Source organism: Salmo salar, chromosome ssa22, assembly GCF_905237065.1.
Source record: "Salmo salar chromosome ssa22, Ssal_v3.1, whole genome shotgun sequence".
Lineage (NCBI taxonomy): Eukaryota > Metazoa > Chordata > Actinopteri > Salmoniformes > Salmonidae > Salmo > Salmo salar.
Genome location: NC_059463.1, coordinates 30211381 through 30230820, shown reverse-complemented (window position 1 = coordinate 30230820; position 19440 = coordinate 30211381). Strand labels below are relative to the sequence as shown.

The 19440-nt window shown below is 44.6% G+C and overlaps 1 protein-coding gene across 7 annotated transcripts in view; it reads left to right on the top strand.

Moving 5' to 3' along the window:
- LOC106583145 (collagen alpha-1(VII) chain) overlaps positions 1 to 19440 on the top strand; it is a 134873-nt gene that overhangs the window by 70492 nt on the left and 44941 nt on the right. For all 7 annotated transcript variants that reach the window (XR_006761282.1, XM_045705131.1, XM_045705130.1 and 4 more), the window contains exons 28-62: positions 692 to 835; positions 1033 to 1208; positions 1382 to 1420; positions 1572 to 1598; positions 1708 to 1752; positions 1854 to 1967; positions 2057 to 2128; positions 5258 to 5293; positions 5412 to 5465; positions 6588 to 6662; positions 6779 to 6892; positions 9613 to 9639; positions 9775 to 9828; positions 13549 to 13620; positions 13779 to 13838; positions 13943 to 13978; positions 14086 to 14130; positions 14220 to 14255; positions 14516 to 14560; positions 14782 to 14817; positions 14971 to 15006; positions 15194 to 15226; positions 15357 to 15428; positions 15702 to 15761; positions 15969 to 16004; positions 16185 to 16265; positions 16925 to 16960; positions 17324 to 17368; positions 17694 to 17765; positions 18056 to 18100; positions 18191 to 18226; positions 18445 to 18486; positions 18588 to 18668; positions 18834 to 18869; positions 18966 to 19001. Coding sequence is in view for 6 of the 7 variants with exons in the window: in XM_045705131.1 (XP_045561087.1) it covers positions 692 to 835; positions 1033 to 1208; positions 1382 to 1420; positions 1572 to 1598; positions 1708 to 1752; positions 1854 to 1967; positions 2057 to 2128; positions 5258 to 5293; positions 5412 to 5465; positions 6588 to 6662; positions 6779 to 6892; positions 9613 to 9639; positions 9775 to 9828; positions 13549 to 13620; positions 13779 to 13838; positions 13943 to 13978; positions 14086 to 14130; positions 14220 to 14255; positions 14516 to 14560; positions 14782 to 14817; positions 14971 to 15006; positions 15194 to 15226; positions 15357 to 15428; positions 15702 to 15761; positions 15969 to 16004; positions 16185 to 16265; positions 16925 to 16960; positions 17324 to 17368; positions 17694 to 17765; positions 18056 to 18100; positions 18191 to 18226; positions 18445 to 18486; positions 18588 to 18668; positions 18834 to 18869; positions 18966 to 19001 (2054 nt within the window). In the remaining variant the exon portion in view is untranslated. The remainder of the gene's footprint in view (positions 1 to 691; positions 836 to 1032; positions 1209 to 1381; positions 1421 to 1571; positions 1599 to 1707; positions 1753 to 1853; positions 1968 to 2056; positions 2129 to 5257; positions 5294 to 5411; positions 5466 to 6587; positions 6663 to 6778; positions 6893 to 9612; positions 9640 to 9774; positions 9829 to 13548; positions 13621 to 13778; positions 13839 to 13942; positions 13979 to 14085; positions 14131 to 14219; positions 14256 to 14515; positions 14561 to 14781; positions 14818 to 14970; positions 15007 to 15193; positions 15227 to 15356; positions 15429 to 15701; positions 15762 to 15968; positions 16005 to 16184; positions 16266 to 16924; positions 16961 to 17323; positions 17369 to 17693; positions 17766 to 18055; positions 18101 to 18190; positions 18227 to 18444; positions 18487 to 18587; positions 18669 to 18833; positions 18870 to 18965; positions 19002 to 19440) is intronic.

Below are 19440 nucleotides of genomic sequence, written 5' to 3'. Positions count from 1 at the left end.
ATTATTATGAGTCGTCCTCCCCTCAGCAGCCTCCACTGAAGTATACCTACAGAAAGCTGAGAACATCCTCTCTCCGTCTGTGACAACAGGATAGCTGTGTTTTCCCAGCAATTGGATTTTAAAATGTTATACAATCAGAACACCTTTCTTTCTCCTGGAGCATTTTTTCCCCCGGGAAAGAAGAGAGAGAGTGGCTTGCTTGACACAACAGCAGGCCCCAAGGAAACAGGTACAGGGGCATGCAGGAAGACACTTTCAAATCATGGTTTTAGCCTCCTAAAAAATAGGATGTTTTGATTGAGGTGAGTGAATGTGCAGCCCTCACTGATACGACCAATACATTTTTTTACTCGCACAGCCAAATCAACGGGTCGCAAAATGCGACTAAATGGAGCCCTGCCTTGTAGGCTTTTCACTATAGGCATACGGTCTAACTTCGTTCCATCTTCGCAATCAACAGTAGCCTTTGCCAAGGCTCCTCTGTCGCTCTCTCTTTCTTTCTCTCTCTCTCTCTCTCTCTCTCTCTATCTTCTCTCTCTCTCTCTCTCTCTCTCTCTCTCTCTCTCTCTCTACTCAGCAGCACGGCAGCCCCGGACAATTTGGCCAGCTATAATTTTATTTATTTATCGGCTTTTCAACAGAAAACCTGGTGTGTGTGCGATGATATGTAACTGTGTATCTTTCCCTGCAGGCCAGGCAGTGACGTTCACTAGACAGTTCCTTCTCAGCCCGACAGCTGGTCGTAGACCAAGAGTTCCTGGCGTAGTGGTGATCATTGCAGACAAAAAATCATCCGACAACATCACTGTCCCAGCTAGTGCTGTCAAAGCCTCAGGTAGCCTCACACAGACTGTATAGAAAGCACTAACACACAAGCTGATATACAGCACCTGCACATCTCTACTAATAGAATCTGCTACAATCATTTTTATCCCCACAGTCCCTTGTCACTGACTGTTTTAAAACAAAAATGTTGTACAGTAAATAAATACAATTCCAATATTTACATGACCATGTGTGTGTGTCTATCAGGTGTCACAGTGCTGGCAGTGGGTATAGGTCGGGCGGACTCTGAGGAACTGCGCCAGGCGGTGACAGATGGCAGCACCCAGAACCTCCTATATGCTCGTGATGCCACCCAGCTTGGCACCCTGCACGCCGACCTGGCTGACCTGCTGTGTGGCGTCGCCAGGATACCAGAGGGAGGGGTGAGTTAAGAGGGGAAAAGGTGTTGGGGAGGTGAGAGAGAGATCCTGTAGATCCCATGATATTGCTGTCAATGTATGCTCTCCCAGTCAGTCAGTGAATCATTGCCAGGGACTCAGTGACAACAATATGGTGGAGTGCTCTGGGTCTCAGTGTGTATGTTGTTTCCTATCAGGGCCCAGTGGCAGAGCCGTGCACCATACAGTGTCCTCGGGTGAGTTACTGTACTGTCCCTCATCCATCCACATACAGTAGCCATCATTACACTATCACCATACCTTTCAATTTGTGTGTGCTCTCTTTTTCATCCCTTTTTCCCTCTTTGCCCTGCTCTCGCTCTTATCTGTTCATTTTACTCTCTCTAGGGTGATCGAGGGGAGCGAGGAGAAAAGGTAACAATTGAATTGTTTTAATACCATTGCTCTGACATGTTGTCTTGGAAGCTTTATGGGTCAGTTGTTGTATCAGTTGTCCTGAAAAGTTACTGATCCTCTGCTACAGGGAGAGATAGGACGAGACGGTACTGACGGACGCAAAGGAGAGCCTGTGAGTCATTCACCACTGAATATTGATCTGTTACTGGTAGCTCAAACATTAGCATCTACTTATCATTCACTGAGATATTTAATTGTGTGTGTGTGTTCCAGGGTCGTGATGGTTTGCCTGGCAGGGACGGCCCCAGGGGGCCTGAGGGGCGACAGGGTCTGCCTGGCGGGAGTGAGGCCCCCTCAGTTGGTGTCAGAGGGGAGAAGGGGGAGAGGGTAAGTACATACACATAAACAGTTATACTCAACACTAGTACTGTTGTACTGTTTGTGTTCTGCTGTATTTACTGTTGTTCCCTCTTCAGGGTTTTCCTGGTCTGGATGGGGGTCCAGGGTTGCCAGGGCGACCAGGGACCCCGGGCCCTGGAGGAGTACCGGTGAGTAGTCAGGGACCGCAATCACAGTCAGGCCAGTCCCAGTCCCAGTGTGTTAATCTAAAACCCAATAACACATGTTGTTATCCTAATGTTCTTATAAGTAGTAAATGGCCAACGGTTCATAGGAGCAGGAGCCTATCTCCTGTTTATGTAGAGTGAGGCAGCTTGATGTACATCCCCTGGACAGGACACTAGTCTATCGCAGGGCCTAAGCCCCAATCCATCTCCTTAATGCTGAGCAGTGGGGATTTTTAGCATGTAAATCTTGGTGGGGAAAACATTTTAAAATTGGGAAGCATGCCAGCAAAGCCACTACAACACTAAACAATACATTAATTGCACTATAACAGTGACACACGGTGCCCACAAACTGTTAGGGTCTACATAAAGCTGTCCCAACAGCAGTCCCAACACCTCACCACTGCTACACCTGACTATCAGCGCAGCCTATCTGGCTATCAGCGCAGCCTATCTGGCTATCAGCGCAGCCTATCTGGCTATCAGCGGAGCCTATCTGGCTATCAGCGGAGCCTATCTGGCTATCAGCGGAGCCTATCTGGCTATCAGCGGAGCCTATCTGGCAGCGAAACAGTTAATTCAGCCTCATTTACTGTCTTTCAAAAAAACATAGCTGATATGGCTGACTTCCTTAAACAAATGTGGTTTCTACTGACAATTGAGATGTACAAATTATGGCATAAGGGGACGACAAGCAGATAAGAGGCAATCCATAATTTTGATTAAGACATTAATGAGCGAGCTTGGACGGACGTTGTCAATATAACTATTCAAATCAAATTTAAATAAAATCAAACACATACACATGGTTAGCAGATGTTAATGCGAGTGTTGCAAAATGCTTGTGCTTCTAGTTCCAACAGTGCAGTAATATCTACCAAATAATCGAACAATTCCCCAACAACTACCTAATACACACAAATCTAACAAGTAATCTAACAATTCCCCAACTACCTAATACACACAAATACAAAGGGGTGAATGAGAATATGTATATATAAATATATGGATGAGCGATGGCCGAGCGGCATAGGCAAGGTGCAATAGATTGTATAAAATAAAGTATATACATGTGATATGAGTAATGTAAGATATGTAAACATTTTTAAAGTGGCATTTTAAAGTAACTAGTGATCCATTTATTAAAGTGTCCAGTGATTGGGTCTCAATACAGTATTTAAATGTGATATGAGTAATGTAAGATATGTAGACATTATTAAAGTGGCGTTATTTAGAGTAGCATTGTTTAAAGTGACTAGTGATCAACTTGTTAAAGTGTCCAGTGATTGGGTCTCAATACAGTATTTAAATGTGATATGAGTAATGTAAGATATGTAGACATTATTAAAGTGGCGTTATTTAGAGTAGCATTGTTTAAAGTGACTAGTGATCCATTTATTAAAGTGTCCAGTGATTGGGTCTCAATGTGGGCAGCAGCCTCTCTGAGTTAGTGATTGCTGTTTAGTAGTCTGATGGCCTTGAGATAGAAGCTGTTTCTCAATCTCTCGGTCCCAGCGTTGATGCACTGTACTGACCTCACCTTCTGGATGATAGTGGGGTGAACAGGCAGTGGCTCGGTTGGTTGTTGTCCTTGATGATCTTTCTGGCCTTCCTGTGACATCGGGTGCTGTAGGTGTCAAGGAGGGCAGGTAGTTTGCCCCCGGTGATGAGTTGTGCAGACCGCACCACCCTCTGGAGAGCATTGCGGTTGAGGGCGGTGCAGTTGTCATACCAGGCTATGTTACAGCCCGACAGGATGCTCTCGATTGTGCATCTGTAAAAGTTTATCAGGGTTTTGTGTGACAAGCCAAATTTCTTTCAGCCTCCTGAGGTTGAAGGGGCGCTGTTGCACCTTCTTCACCACACTGTCTGTGTGGGTGGACCATTTCACCACTGCTTCTCCACATTTGGAGACCTTTTCTACTGCTGACCCTTCGATGTGGATAGGGGGGTGCTCCCTCTGCCATTTCCTGAAGTCCACGATCATCTCCTTTGTTTTGTTGACGTTGAGTGAGAGGTTGTTTCCTGACACCATACTCCAAGTGCCCTCACCTCCTCCCTGTAGGCTGTCTCGTCGTTATTGGTGATCAACCCCACTACTGTTGTGTTGTCTGCAAACTTGATGATTGAGTTGGTGGCGTGTATGGCCACGCAGTCGTAGGTGAACAGGGAGTACAGGAGAGGGCTGAGCACACACCCTTGTGGGGCCCCAGTGTTGAGGGTCAGTGAAGTGGAGATGTTGTTTCCTACCTTCACCTCCTGGGGGCGGCCCGTCAGAAAGTCCAGGACCCAGGGCCTCAAGCTTGATGATGAGCTTGGAGGGTACTATGGTGTTGAATGCTGAGTTGTAGTCAATGAACAGCATTCTTACATGGGTATTATTTTTGTCCAGATGGGGTAGGGCAGCACTTGTTCAGCACTTTTGAAATTTGCAGTGTTTTCACTGTACACCGAGTCAGAACCGTAGGATAAATAAAGGGTCATATAAGCAGACAATGAAAGCTCTTACAATATTCCATGATTACATTTCTCAGAAACAGGTTATAGGCTACATGTGCACCACCAAGTCAGAACAGTAGGCGAAATTAACATCTACGGGATCAGTGTCCCCCCCGCAGGACAGTTGAGCTTTACCTAAGATTTTGAAATTATCAGTCCAATCAAAGATACTGTAGATATGTGATTTGACGTCATTTTATCTGTGGCCAATGACCTTGAGTCTTCTTGGATGAGTACTTCTAATGTAACTCTATGGCAGCACCCAAGGGGCTTGAATTTTCTAGCTATTTTCTTTTTTACATTGTTTGAAAATGTATATTTGACACGTGTTAATGCCAAAATAACATGCAAAACAGGAAAGGCCAAATAATGTGGGGCTCAAAACAGGCTCTGCCCCACCTGCTCTGAATGATGGGTCGCCACTGATGCTGAGTGCCAAGCAGAGAGAGCAGCTGGTTCCATTTTTTTGAGTTATTGGTATGACTCGACCAGGGATCGAATCCCCAACCTTTCGATCTCAGGGCGGACACTCTAACCACAATGACGCTGAGTTGGTCCAACCTGCTTTAGACGTTGTTTAACAACAGATGTTTTGCTATTTTGTCTTTTCAGGGTTCACAGGGGCTACCAGGTATCAGAGGAGATCCTGTAAGTATCCCTCAGCAATACCTATGTGATCTGTTTATACTGTATCAAGCGCTTATGTGTGTGTTTATGTGTATTGTTGTATTATGAAGTCAGATTTTTGATGTTTTCTCTGTTGCAGGGTGATCCTGGGGTTAAAGGAACATCAGGGACGAAGGGTGACAGGGGCGACAGGGTGAGTACAGCACACCTCTTTTTCCTCAGTAAACTATGTTGTAAATTATTGGAGAGAGGTGCAGGAATTCGTAATGGGGGGGTTTAATACTCTACCCAAAATATACAACATGCCATGAAAAGGCACAGGGAAGAAGCCCAAAACAAACACGTATACAAAGACACAGGGATGTAACCCAAACTAAAGAGCGAGGTTAAACCTCTAATAAATACACGAGACGAGACCCGCAATACACTACACGGGGCGACACCCGTAATACAAGTGAACAATACACGCAGCACGAAAGCTGAAATAATAAAGAACAGGTACTCACAGACCAACGGACATGGGAACAATAACTGACAAGACAATGCATTTACATTTTAGCAGACGCTCTTATCCAGAGCGACTTACAGTAGTGAATGCATACATTTTGTTATTTTTTTCCTCCATACTGGTCCCCCGTGGGAATCGAGCCCACAACCCTGGCGTTGCAAACATCATGCTCTACCACACTGAGCCACACGGGACCAATGGTGAACAGAGGGCACATATATACAATTACTAATCAGGGGAATTGGAATCAGGTGTGCGTAATGAGACAGTTCAGTGACGCTGTCACAGGAGTCGTGGAATGGAGACCAAGACGCAGCGTGGATAGTGCTCATTTTCAATATTTTGATGACACTTGACAAAATAACAAAAACGACCAACACAGTCCCGTCAGGTACAAAGACTAAAACTGAAAACAACTACCCACAAACCCCAAAGGAAAACAGGCTGCATAAGTATGGCTTCCAATCAGAGACAACGAAAGACACCTGCCTCTGATTGGAAACCATACCCAGCCAAACATGGAAAAACAACACATAGAAATAGAAAACTAGAACACTCCCACATAGAAACAAAAAAAAACAAAACCCACACAAAACAACCCCCTGCTACGCCCTGACCATATTACTATGGCAAATGACCTCTTTACCTGGTCAGGACGTGACAGACGCCTAGAGTCCGGTGACGTAGACCTCCAGAACCGCTGCACAGAATAAGCAGCAGTACCGGGGGAATCTGTAACAGTATGTCATCCCATCTGCTGTTTGTGTGTTCGATGTTCACTAAGCTGGTTCTCTACTGGTGTTTCAGGGTGAGCCAGGGTCGTCTGTTTCAGGAGGAGGTCTGCCTGGCAGAAAAGGAGAACCAGGGATCCCAGGATTACCAGTGAGACCGACACACACATACACACAGTCAGACACACACATGCACGTGTGATTGTAGGTCAAATTCTCTTGAATTAATTCTTTGTGATGATGAATGATATATTCTCTGTTACCCAGGGTACCACAGGGCGTCCAGGAACTGACGGGGCCAAGGGCTTTGTGGGACCTGCAGGGATCCCAGGACAGGACGGTCGCCCCGGGATACCAGGCGCCCTTGGCCTCTCCATCAAGGTCAGTTACCCTGGTCTGGTCCTTGACACACTAACTAGTGAACAGACCACATGGGGAGAAAGACACTAATTCAAGTAGCCTGTAACCTGTATGTATACTGTGAATATCACGAGTGGCCACATGGGGGAGAAAGACACTAATTCAAGTAGCCTGTAGCCTGTATGTCAAGCAAACAATCAAATGTATTTATAAAGCCCTTCTTACATCAGCTGATGTCACAAAGTGCTGTACAGAAACCCAGCCTAAAACCCCAAACAGCAAGCAATTGTCGTGTCTTTGGGGGTACCATTAAACTGAAGATATGTTTATCAATTAGCTCCCTGTAATTATTATCACGCGATTAAACTGATTAATCGTTTAATTGTAATTAACTAGGAGGTCGGGGCACCAAGGAGAATATTCAGATTACAAAGCTATAATTTTCCTAATATAACTTTCCTGTACTATAATATTATATTCTATTATAGTATAGGTCGATTATCTTCTAAGTTTAAATGGTGTATTTACCTCTAGTCCAGTCTCATTCCAAAACGTCGTAAATTGTTGTATCTGCACGAACCCAGTCTTTACTAAAATCATCCATACATCAATTGTCTTAAAATCATTTATTTACTACACTAAGTAATTAACAGAAAAACATACAAATAGTAATTATTGTCACAAAGGATTGGTATCGGAATGTGCCCTACTGGCTAAACAGTCAGGTCGGCCTGTTGAACAATGGGTCATAAAAGGTCGGCTGAGAAGTTACACAGGGTGATTTAATATTAACAATTGACAATTGAAGGCTCACTCATTCGGGAACAATTGCAATCAATATATAGTTACGCTCAGTGTGTCGTTCTGATTCTTGTTGGAGAGTAGTTCTGTTGGGGAGTTTTGTCCGCGTTCTCTCTCTCGGTTAGAATGGATCTTTCAGAGCGACCTTCATTAATGTCGTCATCGAATGGTTGCTTCGTTGGTCTTCGCGTTCAATGATATAATTTACTTAGCTGCAGACTAATAATTAATATCAAAGACTTGTTCTTATTCTGTCAGTATCGATAGTCTAAAAGTTAACCACGTGGTATGGTTCACTTTCAGTAGAGGAATTAGATGGTAGAACCTATGTGCCCACGGAGTGTAGGCCTGGTCTGTAGAAATGTAAATCAGGGAGTGTTTTATAGTGCCCATCGAACAGGCTGGTCAAATGACACCTGGTCCTGTATGTGTCCCTGGGGCGTGCCTATGACTGAGTTAGATTTGGTTACAGAAATACAATTCTATCACATTACATCAGTACATAGCATCTCAATGTCTTACAAAAGCTTTATCCTTATTAATACATTCCATACACCCATATGAGGCAAGTCTTAAACTGAGTCTATTATATAAACAGTTTTATGGTAATATGGCTATATTGTCTCTTCTGAGTATCACAAAATTGTACCAAGCGGATTAGTTCGTAGCTGGATTCTTCACCAATGAGTTGGAAGAATTTCCTTTGTCTCTCTATGAAACATGGGGTAGGAGATTCTCCTCAGAGGGTTTTTTACAACCCTGGGTTGGGGGGAAGGTAGGTTGGGTGATGGTACGAAGGGGAGGGGGTCAACTGTCCTTTCTGTACCCAAAGAGGCCAACGTCATGACACAATGCAGGTGTATGTATACTGTGGATATCAAGTGGCCACATGAGGGGGAAAGACACTCATTCAAGTAGCCTGTAACCTGCATGTGTAAGGACCGACGCCGGACAGGAGAAGCAGGTACGGGGAGTCAAACATTTAATAGGGAACGGACATTGAACAAGACAGAAGCATCGTCAGCACACAGGTAAACAAGTACATATGACAAACATCAATCCCGAAGCAGGGAACAGAGCTAGGGAACAGACAGATATAGGGAAGGTAATAACACAAGTAATAGAATTCAGCTGAGTCCAATGAGCGCAGATGCGCGTGACGGGGAAAGGCAGGTGTGCGTACTGATGGTGGCTTGATTGCGTAATCCTAGGGAGCCTGGCGCCGTCGAGCGCCAGGGGGAGGAAGAGCGGGAACAGGCGTGACAGTATGTATACTGTGAATGTCAAGAGTGGACACATGGGGTTGCAAGAGAGTTGCTACTCATTTCGCAGGCACCTCGTCAGTTCAGGATCAATTGAAGTTGCTCCCAAAAACACGGCCCTTTTCAAAAGTGCTTAGATGGTTCAAACTTCGGGTGATGGAAGTGCTGTGAGGGATGTTAATACATATTTTACTTCTTCATGTAAAATGTATCCTAACCTTGAGAATAACCCCCAACAGTCTGGCTGTGATATGATAATGTGGAAAACGAAAACATGATTAGATTTCTAGGTTCTTTTCATGTGTCATTTAAAAGTGATTGGTTCTGTTGAGATGTATAAGAGTGACCTTAGGAACCTTTCTCTCTCTTTTAATATCTCTGTCATCCTCCTCTGTATCTTGTAATTTTCCACCTGATCGTACCCTTCCATCAGTTTCCTTGACAACAGGATACTCTTCAGACTTAGAGGCCTTGATGTTTCGTCATAGTGCAGTAGTAGGGCAGTGTGATTGTGTGTGTGCATGTCTGGGAGACAAATGTATTCCTATACTGGGATGTATGATATAGCGTCTGCGGAACAACAAAGCTCAATCACTAATCATTCCATACTTTCTCTCTCCTCTCTTCCTCTCTCTCTTTCCACCCCCCCCACCCCCCACCCCCTCTCTCTCCTTTTAGGGAGATAAGGGCAGCACAGGAGAGAGGGTGAGTCATCCAGTGCTGTCCCTAGCTTGTCTTGTAAATTCATTGCAGATATCTCTGTAGGAATGACAAGAGGATAATGATTGTCACATCTATTTTATTTCTCTCTGTCTGTGTGTTTGTCTGTCTTGCTTACAGGGACCTCCAGGAGTGGGCAGTGGCTCGGCTGTAAAGGGGGAGAAGGGATCACTGGTAAGATTTGTCAATCGCTGGACATGAGTCCTTTGTGTGTCTTTGTGTATGTGTGTGCATTTGCATCGTGCAGATCTCTGGGGTGATAATTATACTGTCTAGGGCTGCTACGGTGACCGTATTACCGCAACACCGGCAGTCACGAGTCATGATCGCAGTCAAATTCCATGTGACATGACAGTTGTCATAGTAACTATGCTTCTCCAAAACTGTGCTCTGATGCCGCTGATGGTCGTTAGAAGCCTACCAAACTTGCTAACGGCCAGTCGCTAATGGCCTGGAACTCAACGCTCTCTTGTCCCTCTAGTCTAACTACTCTGACATCAATGCAATTGAAAATTACATCAAACACTTCACCTGTTGCACAGCGAGAGCCAGCTCCTCATAGCTGGTTGATGCATGGAACGAAATAATTGTTCCTAGACGCCCATGTTGCGCAAAATTTCTATAGACTAAGCTATGCAATTGCAAGAGAAAATTGTTTTTCTTTAAAAAAGGAGGATCTCATCAGCTTTCTATAGACTAGGCCTACTATATTTATTCTTCAACTTTTCTAATATTAAGCACATTGCTTCACTTTACAACCGTAGTAGCCTACCTGGCTGGCAGGAAAATGAACTGTGGGAAAAGCGTCCTCCATTTGCTATTCAAGTGCATACGGATGACATGTCTTTTTTCTCCCTGAAGACATAAAATCTATGAAATAACACATGGAATCATGTAGTAACCAAAAAGTGTTAAACAAGTCAAAATATATTTTATATTTCAGATTCTTCAAAGTAGCCACCCTTTGCCTTGATGACAGCTTTTGCAAATTTGTCCTGCAGGCCACCAGTTGGGGAACCCTGCTAAAGGCCTAGGAGCCATGGAACCAGGTTGGAGAGCCCATAGCCTACAGAGCCTAGTGAAACGTGTTCTTATAAGCCCAGTCATCACGTGTGAAAACAGTTTTGACTGGCCACTATTTCAAAGAGGATCCCAGCTTTTTCGTGCTGCTATATTTCTTGCTTAAATTTACGCACATTAATCCACTTTACAATCGGTGTAGCCCACCTGGCATATTGAAATGTGCTGGAAGCACTTCCTCCATTCGCTATTCGAGTGCAGGCTACAGATGGCATGTTTTTTTTTGGTGGGCCATTCTAAAAAATATATATATATATATTCCACACATACACTGAGTGTACCAAACATTAAGAACACCTGCTCTTTCCATGACAGACTGACCAGGTGAATCCAGGTGAAAGCTGTGATCCCTAATTGATGTCACTTGTTAAATCCACTTCAATCAGTGTAGATGAAGGGGGGAGACAGGTTAAAGAAGGATTTTAAGCCTTGAGACAATTGAGACGTGGATTGTGTATGTGTGCCGTTTATAGGGTAAATGGGCAAGACAAAAGATTTAAGTGCCTTTGAACGGGGTATGGATGTAGGTGCTAAGCACTCCGGTTTGTGTCAAGAACGGCAATGCTGCTGGGATTTTCACGTTCAACAGTTTCCTGTGTGTATCAAGAATGGTCCACCACCCAAACGACATCCAGTCAACTTGACACAACTAAGCATTGGAGTCAACATGGGCCAGCATCCCTGTGGAATGCTTTCGACACCTTGTACAGTCCATGCTTCCGACAAATTGAGGCTTTTCTATTTCTATTTATTCAGCTACAGTGAGGGAAAAAGTATTTGATCCCCTGCTGATTTTGTACGTTTGCCCACTGACAAAGAAATTATCAGTCTATAATTTTAATGGTAGGTTTATTTGAACAGTGAGAGACAGAATAACAACAAAAAAATCCAGAAAAACGCATGTAAAAAATGTTATAAATTGATTTGTATTTTAATGAGGGAAATAAGTATTTGACCCCTCTCAATCAGAAAGATTTCTGGCTCCCAGGTGTCTTTTATACAGGTAACGAGCTGAGATTAGGAGCACACTCTTAAAGGGACTGCTCCTAATCTCAGCTTGTTACCTGTGTAAAAGACTCCTGTCCACAGAAGCAATCAATCAATCAGATTCCAAACTCTCCACCATGGCCAAGACCAAAGAGCTCTCCAAGGATGTCAGGGACAAGATTGTAGACCTACATAAGGCTGGAATGGGCTACAAGACCATCGCCAAGCAGCTTGGTGAGAAGGTGACAACAGTTGGTGTGATTATTCGCAAATGGAAGAAACACAAAAGAACTGTCAATCTCCCTCGGCCTGGGGCTCCATGCAAGATCTCACCTCTTGGAGTTGCAATGATCATGAGAACGGTGAGGAATCAGCCCAGAACTACACGGGAGGATCTTGTCAATGATCTCAAGGCAGCTGGGACCATAGTCACCGAGAAAACAATTGGTAACACACTATGCCGTGAAGGACTGAAATCCTGCAGCGCCCGCAAGGTCCCCCTGCTCAAGAAAGCACATATACATGCCCGTCTGAAGTTTGCCAATGAACATCTGAATGATTTAGAGGACAACTGGGTGAAAGTGTTGTGGTCAGATGAGACCAAAATGGAGCTCTTTGGCATCAACTCAACTTGAATGCTCCCTATGACCCCAAGAACACCATCCCCACCGTCAAACATGGAGGTGGAAACATTATGCTTTGGGGGTGTTTTTCTGCTAAGGGGACAGGACAACTTCACCGCATCAAAGGGCCGATGGATGGGGCCATGTACCGCAAAATCTTGGGTGAGAAACTCCTTCCCTCAGCCAGGGTATTGAAAATGGGTCGTGGATGGGTATTCCCACATGACAATGACCCAAAACACATGGCCAAAGCAACAAAGGAGTGGCTCAAGAAGAAGCACATTAAGGTCCTGGAGTGGCCTAGCCAGTCTCCAGACCTTAATTTCATAGAAAATCTGTGGAGGGAGCTGAAGGTTCGAGTTGTCAAACGTCAGCCTCGAAACCATAATGACTTGGAGAAGATCTGCAGAGACGAGTGGGACAAAATCCCTCCTGAGATGTGTGCAAATCTGGTGGCCAACTACAAGAAACGTCTGACCTCTGTGATTGCCAACAAGGGTTTTGCAACCAAGTACTAAGTCATGTTTTGCAGAGGGGTCAAATACTTATTTCCCTCATTAAAATGCAAATCATTTTATAACATTTTTGACATGTGTTTTTCTGGATTTTTTTGTTGTTATTCTGTCTCTCACTGTTCAAATAAACCTAACATTAAAATTATAGACTGATCATTTCTTTGTCAGTGGGCAAATGTACAAAATCGGCAGGGGATCAAATACTATTTTCCCTCACTGTATGTTCAATTGTCTTCCTCTTACTATAAAATAATTATCCTGGACTTATAAGCAAATCTAATTGAACTAGTGTAGCCCACAACCAAATGGCCAGATCAGGACCTAACATAAGGACAACTCATACTAATCTGTTCTTCTGAAATAGGCTACATTTTCTTCATATTATAATGTTTCTTAAGACCTGCCTAAACTAAATAATGGATTTATTGTGATGGTGTAGGCTATATTAAATCGATGTATTAGACTTTTTAAAATTCCAAAGGTCCACATCAGCAGCTTGTAGTCTATGCATGGAGGCCCGGAGATGCTAAACATGTTGATGTTAATTAACGGTCAATTACTGTGAGAACGGCAGTTATTTGCGTTACCCGCTGACATTTCATGACCGCCACAGCCCTATTCATGTCTATGGTTTGATGTGTGTGTTAGGTGTGTGTGTTACCGTAATTGATGTATTTTGTTGGTTTCAGGGTTCTGATGGAAACCCAGGAGCTCAAGGTCCCAGAGGACTTACAGGACAACAGGGAGCCAAAGGAGACAAGGTTGGTAGTGTGTGTGTGTGTGTGTGTGTGTGTGTGTGTGTGTGTGTGTGTGTGTGTGTGTGTGTGTGTGTGTGTGTGTGTGTGTGTGTGTGTGTGTGTGTGTGTGTGTGTGTGTGTGTGTGAAAGAAAGTGTGTACTGAGTGTTTTTGATGTTTCAGGGAGAGAGTGCAGAGGGATTGCCAGGACCGCCTGGGAAGGCAGGAGAGCCTGGTGATCGGGTAGGACACACATTCACATGCATACATACCTGTTACTGTGAAATGAAGGACATACTCAAGTAATGTACAGTATATTCCAACAGTGTAGTATTTGTGTGATTTAGGGTCCCCGTGGGCCTGCTGGAGGCCTTGGAGTCAAGGTAACACAATACAAATCATTAAATACAATCTCCATATTTGGGTCTAGAATTGATGAAACGATTGATATTTGGGTGGATGGATGACCCTGCTCTCTCCGTCTTCTCAGGGGGACCGGGGCCAGCCAGGTGAGCCTGGATCACAAGGTGACAGGGTGAGTAGAGACTCTTTAACCCATTTTGACTCCTGCTGTTAAACTGGTGTGTCTGCTGTGGGTTGTAACTGACTGTGTTGTCTTTCCAGGGGGAGAGAGGACTTGCTGGCTTGCTAGGGGAGAGGGTGAGTGCAGTACCATGCATTTCACTGTGACCTTGTTCATGACCATTAAGCTAGATATTGTACAGCTACATCGTAGGAATATCACGTGTTTTACACGTTCATGTGTTCACTAGTATTCATCCTCACTCACTCACTTCTACTCCTACACTGAACCGAATCCATTAGTATTAGCACGAAGGTCCCAGGTATTGGAAAATCCTGCTGAGAGCCGTGTCATGAAGTGTGTTGTCCTGACCACACTGTGGCGCTGTGTGTTTCAGGGGGAGAGTGGACAGCCAGGCTCTACAGGGGCTCCAGGCCCGAGGGTGAGTAACTATATCTTACTGTACCTTTTATTGGTCTATCTCTTCATGACATATTTGGGTCATCTTCATACCATGACCCACCACTTTTGAGTCATGTCATTTAGTTATAGGATTTGATTATACAAGCTACAGCTTTAGAGAACTGTGATATTTTATCACCATGTGTGAGTGTGTGAGTCATGTGTGTACATGTGAGTTAGTCTGTGTTGATTTGCTTGCAGGGTTTGCCTGGCACCAGTGGACTACCAGGGGAGAAGGTGAGGCTAACGCTGTCTGACTGACTCTTTGATCAATCGAAGTGAATCTCCACAAAATAAACATGACGGAACAATGTAATGTAATCAGAACAATGACATCAACTAAACATAGATGAACATCAGATAAAAACATCCGAACTTCTCTGTCTCCAGGGCAGCGAGGGCGCTAAGGGAGAACCTGGCCGGAGTGTGAGTCACCTCATAGCTACATGATTTATTTTGATGCCTCATGGGTAGATAGACCGATATGATTTATATTACATGGATTTTGATGGAAGCAATTCACTATACATTTATTGCGAAGGAAGAGATCAAGATTGGTCAGTATTGGTTAATGTAATGATATCTCATCCTCTGTATCATTCTACACATCCAGGGGCCAGGCTTAGGTGGGAAGAAAGGTGAACAGGCAAGTTACCCACTTTGACTTCCTCATACTGGCCATCTCCATATCAATGGTTGATATGTTGATGTACTGTACACAGTAACAATACTTTCTCCATAGACTCATTCTTTCTTCCCCCTCTCCTCTCCCTCAGGGTGAGCCGGGTCTGCCAGGTCTGGAGGGGCCCAAGGGCCAGAAAGGCGAGCCAGCCCAGAAAGGTGAAAAAGTGAGTTGGTACCCACAGGGTACATGAGAGCGCGCTGCATGAAACTGACACTGCTTGCCCTTGTGTGTGTGTGTGTGTGTGTGTGTGTGTGTGTGTGTGTGTGTGTGTGTGTGTGTGTGTGTGTGTGTGTGTGTGTGTGTGTGTGTGTGTACAGGTGATTTAATGATGCTCTCTATGCAAGCGGGTATAGATGTTTTCTGCTGTTCATCTCTCTTTTTGCTCCTCACTGTTTCTCATTCTCTAATTTCTCTCTCTCCTCTTGCATTCTTCCAGGGTCCCCCAGGTGCTGGCACTCCTGGCCAGGGTGGACCTAAAGGAGAGCAGGGGGATCGGGTGAGTTCAGACAGAGCTGTGATCATGTATCAATCTTTATCTAAGCTACAAACCAAATCTCTTTGATAGATGAGCAGAAAGCCTCAGATGTACAGTATATATTGTAAAGTATATATGTTTTATTCAATGAGGTTCTCTGTGTAGCTGATTACAGATGCTCAGCATTTAGGCCATGTCCTACACACTGACATGTCCTTTTCCCTCTAGGGAGTCCCTGGCTTAGCTGGAAGACTGGGGACCAAGGTGAGAGACATGCCTTGATTGGCTTTTGTCCTTTTATTTTAACTTCTATTTAGTGTTTAATGTTGCAACAGTGTTGTTGTTTCATGAAGTATCTTGTAAGTAATTATTGTCTTTCTAATAGTAAAACTCTTGTGTCATGTGAGTCCAGCTGATCTCAATGTGTTCCTCTTGGTGTTGTAGGGAGACCCAGGTGACCCAGGAGAGAGAGGGGAGACAGGACGAGCTGGACCCGCAGGAAAGAATGGCCTCCCAGGGAAAGAGGTCTGAGACGCTACCCCTCTGACCCTGGAGCTTTTCACCTCTGCCAAACCCCTGCATGTTATACTATCACTCACCCACTGCAATAACCGCTGTGACCTGTTTCAATACTGGTCACTCACTGCGCTAACTGGTCACTCACTCTATTACTGCTTCTCTGTTATAACTATGCAACTATTATCTTATTTTCTCTTCACTACTGGGCCATTACCGTGTTATTTCTACAGTTCAGTCAACCTACAGTATGTTATTCAATACTGTACCACCGAAGGGAATGAATGTAAAATTGCCATTCCAGTGCAACCAATTACTGTACTAATACAGTTTGTCGATTCTGACCTCTTTGTTGTGTAAGTGTTGTTATGATGACCTAACCAGTCCTTTCTATCTCTCACCCCTGCCCCTCATACGCTGATGTCACTAGAGGTACATCACTAATGACTTACTGCAACTACTTTTTGCACTAATACTAAAACAATACTACTACTACTACCAACTAAGTCTACTTCAAGTCTGGATATATAGCACTACTTTTACCATTGCCCTATGTGATGTTGTGGGGTTCTTGTTTAAAAGTTGATGTGTTTTGACTGTGTCACTGTGGTCAGTGTGGTCTTCTCCCCCTGTGATGGGCCTGAATTATGGATGACTGTGTTTTACAGGGAGCTAAAGGAGACAAGGGCGACGAAGGCACTCCCGTAAGTCACAATCTCTCCATCCATCTCTCTACATCTCTCTCTCTCTCACTCTTATCTAGTTCCATCTGTTCCATTCAAAGTGTTTCATGTTTGAATGCCACTTCTCCCTCTCTGGCTCCCATTGTCTGTATTAGATAAAGCATGCATTAACTGAATTGGTGAATGAGAGATGTGTATCGTCATATGATTTAGTTACGCCTCAGACCCTCTTTTTATCTGACAGGGGATTTGTGGAGACTAGAGACAAGAGCAGATGCGTCGCATTTGTCTGTTTCTATGTCTTCTCCTCTCCTCCTCCTTCTCCCTCTTCCTCTCCCCAATTGGTCTCTCTCATCTTCTGTCTGTTCTCTCTCCTTCCACCAGGGGGAGTCTGGTCTACCAGGGAAGGCAGGGGAGAGAGGAGTACGGGTGAGTAGTCACGAATGTGTCACATACAACTATGAAACGTAAAAATATTCCCTTTTATGCCCTCTTTTCAGAATGGTCTCGCTGTATATGGTGATTGGTCACTAATGTAGGTCATGATGAACCACAGGAAACCTTTCTTACGTGATCTGAAGTGGATGTTTTGAGGACAAGATGAAACCCTGACGAAGACAGCTTAGCTGTCGAAACGTTGGTTAAACCCATTTTTGCATGGGTGTGCAGCTTTTATTTTTATTTTCTAAGATGTTTTCAGGACTGCCATGGTAACTAAGCACATAATCTGTGTGGTTTTGTCCCCCATCCTTAGGGTCTGGCGGGCCAGCCTGGGCGAGCAGGGGAGAAGGGAGACCTGGGAGACTCTGGAGCGCACGGACGCAACGTGAGACATGTTTATGTGACAACGTGACACCCCTCTGACAGTTTGATCCGACATGCTTTCTGTGTCTCCTGTGTAATAGTTATCGAGAGAGAGGATGACATGTTTGTGACACCCGTCTGTCAGTCATTCACATGACACTCTTCTGCCAGATTGATCTGATACTGTCTGTGTCAGTATTTGTGATGGTTTCTGTGTGTAATACAGTAGCAGTGAGTCAGTTGGTGTCTGTCTGTAGTGACGTGTGTCTTTGTGATCCGTGTGTGTGTGTGTGTGCTGTGTGTCTTCCACAGGGCAGCCCAGGACCTATTGGACCAAGAGGAGAGAAAGGAGTTGAGGTCAGAGGTTAATCTGTTTGTTGTCTTATCTCATCTGACATAATAGTTCCAATCTACACCGATTAACAACACTGTTTGTTGACACAATAGGGAGCTCAAGGCCCCCCAGGACCTCCAGGGAACATGGTGAGTCCTGATAAGATTCTAACTCTTTTTAAAAGAATAATGTGGTCATTTAGCAGTCAACCCATATAGCCTCTGTGGGAATCATACCAAACAAATTGTGTTACGAGCACCATACTCCAACTGAATGAGCCATCAGAACCACATACTGTAGCTAGGTGGTTATCTAAAACCCACTCTACCCATATATCTCTCTGTTTGTCTTTCTCTAACTTCTGCAGCGCGATATACAGCAAACGCTTAAAGGAGAAAGAGGAGAAAAGGTATGTAACACTGTAAAAACACATTTTTGTATGTATACAGCACAGCTCTCTCTCCCAGTCCACCTAACCGCCCAGTGTCTGATGTCACTTCCTGTGTCTAGGGGGATGCTGGCGATCCGGGAGAGCACGGGAGCAAGGGTCAGAAGGGCGAGACAGGGCCCTCAGGGGCCACTGGGCTGCGGGTGAGTAAGACCATCCTTCCAAATCTAGTATCGTTGAGAAGCTTGAGCTTCCTGGCTAGTATACTGACCCGTGATGTCTGTCTGTCTGTTTGTGTGCTGTGGTGTGTGTAATTCTTACCCTGTGTCCTCTCTCTGTCTCACCTGATCTGTTGTTTGTGTGTGTAGGGTCTTGAGGGACAACGTGGACCTTCAGGGGCAAGAGTAAGTCATAGTCTGTGTCTGTCTGTCTACCTGTTTCTGTCTAATCACTCTTTCCCTCTCCATCTCACTCATTGCACTTTCTTTCTATTTCTCCAGGGTGACACAGGAGAGAGAGGAGGCCCAGGAGAGAAGGTTTGAACAACGCACTACAGTGACTTCTCACATTCTCACTCAGGCTGATTTTCAATTGGACCAATCCTGATAGGATATGGGACTCCAAACTGGCTGGTGATTGGCAGGTTACACTGTCCTTCATTCCACCGGATCCTGTTTCCCAGTCTGCAGATTCCCAGTGGGATGAAGCGCAGTGGGGCCAGCTCACAGCATCATCACAGCCTACAGAAGCACTGAATGAGAGACACAACATACTGCTGTATACACACACACACTGTACATCCTAAAAAATACCTTACCATCGTAATTTCCAAACAATGAACTAACTCTGAGTAAGGATGCTGGAGCACTGAAAGTCTGACACAGTACAGTAGAGTAGTATCCTTTGCAAATTGTATTCAAGTCCAATACAAACCCAGTGCTGCTCTTATTCTGATCATATTGTATGCATCATGCG